At 38.8% G+C, this 5,821-nt stretch overlaps 1 protein-coding gene across 3 annotated transcripts; it reads left to right on the top strand.

The window, feature by feature from the left end:
- The first annotated feature begins 1,185 nt into the window (after window positions 1–1,185).
- LOC146663675 (uncharacterized) lies at window positions 1,186–5,566 on the top strand. 3 transcript variants are annotated; one of them, XM_085415297.1, is made up of 5 exons: window positions 1,186–1,306; window positions 2,309–2,348; window positions 4,083–4,175; window positions 4,881–5,045; window positions 5,123–5,566. In XM_085415297.1, exons 2-5 carry the CDS (start codon window positions 2,319–2,321, stop codon window positions 5,288–5,290), a joined length of 456 nt encoding a protein of 151 aa, XP_085271423.1. In that variant the 5' UTR covers window positions 1,186–1,306; window positions 2,309–2,318; the 3' UTR covers window positions 5,291–5,566. The 3 variants fall into 3 exon arrangements, 2 of the variants coding, with proteins under 2 accessions (XP_085271423.1, XP_085271424.1); XR_014912918.1 differs by lacking the exons at window positions 2,309–2,348; window positions 4,083–4,175 and having other exon boundaries at window positions 1,192–1,306; XM_085415298.1 differs by lacking the exons at window positions 1,186–1,306; window positions 2,309–2,348 and having other exon boundaries at window positions 3,116–4,175.
- The last annotated feature ends 255 nt before the right edge of the window (window positions 5,567–5,821 follow it).

Raw genomic sequence — 5,821 nt, 5'->3', positions numbered from 1 at the left:
AAGGAAGTTGCTGATGAATGTAAACCTTGAGTAAAAGGACCTCTAGTGGTCAATCCCTGTACAGGTAAACGCTGCATTTGTGTTAATGACCAGTAAGAGCTTTAAATTTGTTTTTAAAACCAGAGCGACCCATAAAAATAGATCCAAGACTTAAAAATAAAGTATAAAATAAACTAATCAGGAAAAAAAGGAGAAGACTAAAACACTGGCTTCCAATCACCAATATTACTTAAGTGCGCACAGTGCCACGGCCACTCAGCACAGTCACATTTGAAACAACAATAATCTGCACTCAGAAAAATTATGGTTCTTAAATGGTTCTTCAGATGGCTTCATGGTTCTTTAAAGAACCATCATACGTCAAAGAACCTTTTTATTTTGTGGATGGTTCTTCAGCTATTACAAATGGTTCTTTAAAGAACAAAAGGTTCTTCATCCTTAGCAATCTAAGTTTGATGGTGTAAATGGCATAAATATTTATTCACTATAATGAGGCTGTGAATTATACTGTGTGTTTTCTTTGTGTGCATGTGTGTGCGAAGGGGGAGGGCAGGTTACCTGGCAATTACCCTTTAAGAGAAGATGGTAGGAAACTGAATATTCAAATAAAAGTTAGAAATATTTGCTTAAAAATATACTGGTGGCAGGGTGGGGGCCAAAGCCTAAAGACCCTAACCCCCCCCCCCCCCCCCCCCCCAACACACACACACACCCCTAACCCCACAAACACATTATGAATATGGTGAGTTAACAAACAGTAGACACAATGCACACATTCAAATACTGTACTTTAGTTTTAAATTTTAATAAAGCATTACCATTTTCTACTCCAAGGCATTACTTTTGAGATTATTATATATTTTTGAAAATACAGCATAATGATAATACTAATTATTGTAAACTTTACAAACCACCCAGCAGTATGTAAAGTCAAATTATAAGATACAAGTAAATAACAATTGCAGAACAGAATGTCAGTGTAATAAACACACACTTCGTTTTGACAAATCACAACTTAGGTAAATGATCTGAGTAGTTGTTCATCACTGAGCAATTTGTTAATATGTGTTTCGAGCCAAATAAATGACAGGGAGAGAGAGTGACGTCAGAACACGTCATACTATAACCTCCCGGGAGCGGACTTAGGGGGTCAGTCGTTGGGATGCGCATGCGCAGACAGAGTGTGCGAGCGGCGGGCCTTGACCTTTCGGGAAAAAAAAACTCACGGACGGTGACAGCGAGGCGGATAACAGTCTTCAGTACCTGCTGGACTTTGAAGCTGTGGATTCTGGGACTGTTAGAAAAGGTAAAACATTTCCATTAAAACCTTATTACTGTTTTGTTTTTGTTACTCGTCATTGTAGCTTGCTGTTAATGTTGTGCTAACAGTAGCGATTAGCTAGATACGTTAGCCGTTGAGGTCAGCGCAATTTAGTATCCGGTATACAGAAACAGTTTTCCTAACAAAACCACTGTTATAATTAAGTGAAGGTGCTCCCAGCTAATTTGAACCTTTGGCTTCTAAAATATGTGGTTCAATTGCGTGCTGCGTACATAACCTAATGTCAGCTAGACCGAAATTAAAATTTAATATATTGTTAAAGTCACTAAAATGGCGCCTGAAGCCTGTTATGACGTGAGCTCTGTGTCTGCTCTAGAAACTCTGAAAGTCTGTAGATCTGAGCCGTACATTAAATACTCACATGAACCTGTACTTTGAATTCTGTATGAGCTGTATAAAATACAGCTATGCATAAGAGTTTTGAATGAATAATTAGATTAGATAACTCTTTATTGTCTAATAGAATTATATAGAAATGAATAGAAAGTGGTTCTTTAGACTGATGCCATAGAAGAACCTTTTTTTGGTGCCACAAAGAACCTTTCAAACAATGGTTTCAAACATGAGAAGGTGTGTCTTTGACTGTTCCTGCATAACTTAGTTTCGGACTAGTTGACAAGTTATGCTCCGGTCATTTGATGTTTCCAAGATAGATGTTCTTTTGTAATATAGTTAAATTTTTTTGTATATTTCATTTATCCACCATCATACATCATACATACAAGCTAAGAAGAGGTCGTTATACTAACAAGAGGTATCAACGCTGGGCCAAAGTTCAGCACATGGTTAAAGTTTGTAATCCAGCCAGGGTGTAAATATCACTCAGCAGCCAGAGCTGAAGCAGGTAGCATCAACACATAAATCTACTCTACCCGGCTTAAATCACAAGAGCACCTCTGACCAAAAAGCTGTAGATTTTTCTTGTTTGCACAAATTAATCCAGATTCACATTAACTGTGTTCACAGCTCCAACAAAATGAGGAAGAGGAGGGGCAGAAACACAATTAGATTGAATTACAATTCATTTATTTGGGAAGTAATAGCAAAGCTGTACGTCTTAATTTGTTTCAGAAATCCCTCAGTCAGAACATGCTATATTATGTTTAGGTGGAAACTAGCGAGCTTACTTGCTGCTAACTTCTAACTCTGTTAAATTTCGTAAATTCTGTTTTCATGGATGCCTGGATATTAAATGTAATTGTTACATCTGGTAGAGCAACCACACTGATCATTTTATTACAGATGAAAGAATTTAGACAGTTTTTCAACTCTCGGTAATGCTGCAGTGAAGAAAATAATATATCGCGATATATATTGTTACCGCACATGCTTCAAAGTATACCATGATATGGATTTTAGGCCATATCGCCCAGCCCTACCTCCAAGACATCACTTTGACCGTAAATCTGAAACTGCAAAGACCGCACACACATTCTGTAAAGGATGCCTTCATCTGCCTCATTTGCAAATGTTACAGCAAGTTCAAAAGTTTGTCTTTAGTTAAATTTCTTAGTTTACAGTTGAAGTAACTAATATATTTTTCTTCTTCAACCTTCTAGCTCTTATGGAGAAGCCCAGTTTTCCACATGTTGCAAGTCTCTAGTCGGATGCTGATGTTGGATGTGTGGAGCAGTGTGGCTGCTAACTGCAGATCATGGTTTTAAATGCAGAGAAGAATTTGATTGTAAGGTACACGAGGTTAAGGGTCTCCATGCTGTTCTGACTCTTTGAAGAGACATAATGTGTAACTCATGTAAAATTGTTTGAAAAGGAAAAGGCAAATGTGTTTGTAACGGAGCGGAAAGGCTGATTTTATTTCCAAGATGTTTTGTGTTTTTAAAAGGAAGGAAACCTTTCTCAAAACGGGCAGAGCAGTGGAGCCGCCAAGGGAAAGCACATAATTTAAACTGTAAGATTAAAAATATAATTTATTATATTTAAATAGTTAAAAATGTAAAATGAATTAAAACAACCTTGGCCAAGGGATAACACAATAAAAATCAATAAAACACAACATTAAAAGTCCAGTGGGATCCACCACGGCATAAAAGTCACAAAAAACTAAGAAATCCAGCGTAGTAGTAAAAGAGGGAAACCCAGTGGAGTCCTCGCCTTCCTCCCCGCATTCCACGTCCCGGTGCACTGAAGGAAGAGAGGGAGCGGCAGTCACTATTCCTTTCGACAGTTTTACTTTATAAAAAGGGATAAGTCAAAGACTTACCCCGGGTGGGCAGAGCTCTCAACTCCGCCCGCCGCTTCTTTAAAACTGCAATCGGCACCAGCTGTCTCACTGCTTCTGCTCTCCCGCAGTGCACAAGCTGGCTCTTGTCGTTATTGCCGTCTGACTGCTCGCTGCGCGTCCCTAGTCGCTCGTGGTGGCGCGTCCCCAGTCGCTGGTCATGTCCCCTCTCGAACGCCAACTCCAACCCTCTTATGTGTCATTGAGCACTCTGTAAATTACCTTGCCTTCCCTCTCAGGTGTGTCCAATTAGTAAAAACGGGGGAAAGGGCGGAGTCTCTCCAGGACAATTTGACGGTAACTAAAACATGCATAGTAGAAAAACTTAGATAACTTGTTCCTTTCCACCCCGTGACATGTTACTAGAAAGCTACAGAGGCTGCAAAGGTTGAATTTCATATCACCACCACAGCACTTGGTTTAATTGATTTGGTTATCCTACAGAGAAAGAGGAACTTGAAGATATTTGTAGCAGAAACACAATTAGATTGAATTACAATTGGATGGAAGGCGAGGACAAGAAGAAGGAAGCTTAGGATGAGGAGGAAGAGAAGCAGCAGGAGCATCTTTAGGGATCCCTATGATGTCATTGAGGTTTGTTTCATTAATATGGTCCTCTCACAAAGACCGATGACATGTTTTAGTTCACGTACTTCCTGTATTAAATAGTGATATGCAAAATGTTGTGAAAAACCATGGAGCAGGTACGTATAGTGCATCTGCAGGTAAATGAAAATCAAATCTCTAAGACAGACTGAAATCTGTATATTTATCACCCTTATGATAAAACCCATGTCAGCCATTGGTTTATGGACTTTGTATTTTGAAGCCTCAGCATTTGCATTATTGCTGTTGCTATGTTGGGACCATATTAGGATGAGGGATCAGAATCTGGAGTCATGCACACTATTATTTCATTTAGTGTGTATCCATAAGATTCGTACAGCAGATCCAAGTTGTGCCTTGAAAACAGGAAAGTCGTCTGCATAGAGGAGAACTGTAATAGCAGGCTTGTACAAAGTGAGGCTTTGTGCACTCGTTTTACTTCTGTCACCCTGTTTTGATGCAGATTTCACTTGAAATCAGGCAAGAACTGGACTTATTTTTTACAATGTGTTCTTGTGAATTGATTGTGTATCGCATATGTTTGATTGATTTGACTTTCTGCAAGACAACAGTCGTCCACTGGCCAAAACAATTTTCCAAATACCTCCACGTGATCAAGCCTGGATTTAGAAAAGAATAGCAAAAAAAATCTGCACCTCCTGCTTCAGATGCAATTTGTGTTTGTGTGTTCAGAGGCAGCGGCGAGAGGGGAGACCTCGGGTCATCCAGCTGGAGAGCCTGACCAGGAGGAGTCGAACATTAACTCAGCTCTTCCAGGGCACCCTGCAGACTCTGCTGCTGGCATCGGCGAGGGATGACGTGAACGCCAAACTGGAGTCCATCACAGGTCAACTGCAGGTATGCGAGTCAGACCTTCTGAGGAGGGTTTCACTTTTCTCTCTTCTTTATAATTGACTCTTTTCTCTCTCTTTCAGCTCCTTGTCTCAGAGTGGGAGGGATTTGAAGCACAAAGGGAGGAACTTGTCGTTTGGTTGGCTGATATGGATGTCCGCCTGAGTGAGGTTGACCAGCTGACAGGAAACACCAGTGAAAAACTGAAACAACTGCAGGTGTGGGCTTGTTTTGATATGACATATATTTGATATGAAACATACGTCAGAGACATTGTCCTAAACTGGACTAACAAAGGGCCATGAGTACAACATGAAAAGTACATTACAGAGCGTAAGGCTGAAGTTCATTGATCATTTTAATCATAAACTTGTTGTTGAAATGTTTTTACTGAACATGCAAACATCTGCTGATGAAAATGTGTTGATTTATTGGTCTGTTATGAAGCTATTTCTAACGTGTTTTATCACTTTCTGATGTTTTATTAATTAAACAATACATGTATTATTTGTTGTGTTATCTGTAGATATAGTATTTATATATATATATATATATATATATATATATATATATATATATTAGTATAGCCAATATATTTAATTATTACTGTTTAAAACACTAATATGTGACATGTATTAGTAGTGATGTTGTGCTGAGGGTTAAAATGCCTTTTTGTCTTTTGGTAACTACAAAATGACAATAAACCATTAATATATGTCTATGCTGTGCTCGTATTTATTTTACCCTGCTCAAATTCAATTTATGATGCATTTTATTTTGAA

The sequence above is a fragment of the Rhamphochromis longiceps genome, linkage group LG8 (assembly GCF_057381845.1).
Source record: "Rhamphochromis longiceps isolate RC_006_pf linkage group LG8, R_longiceps_female_GT1.1, whole genome shotgun sequence".
Taxonomy (NCBI): domain Eukaryota; kingdom Metazoa; phylum Chordata; class Actinopteri; order Cichliformes; family Cichlidae; genus Rhamphochromis; species Rhamphochromis longiceps.
The sequence above is the reverse complement of the archived record's forward strand: the minus strand, read 5'-3'. Positions and strand labels throughout refer to the sequence as shown.

Coding starts and splice junctions, on each gene's coding strand:
- LOC146663675 (XM_085415297.1), top strand. CDS start 2,319: ATGAGGAAGAGGAGGGGCAGAAACACAATT. Junction 4,176..4,880: donor ATCCCTATGATGTCATTGAG/GTTTGTTTCATT, acceptor TTGTGTGTTCAG/AGGCAGCGGCGAGAGGGGAG. Junction 5,046..5,122: donor CCATCACAGGTCAACTGCAG/GTATGCGAGTCA, acceptor TCTCTCTTTCAG/CTCCTTGTCTCAGAGTGGGA.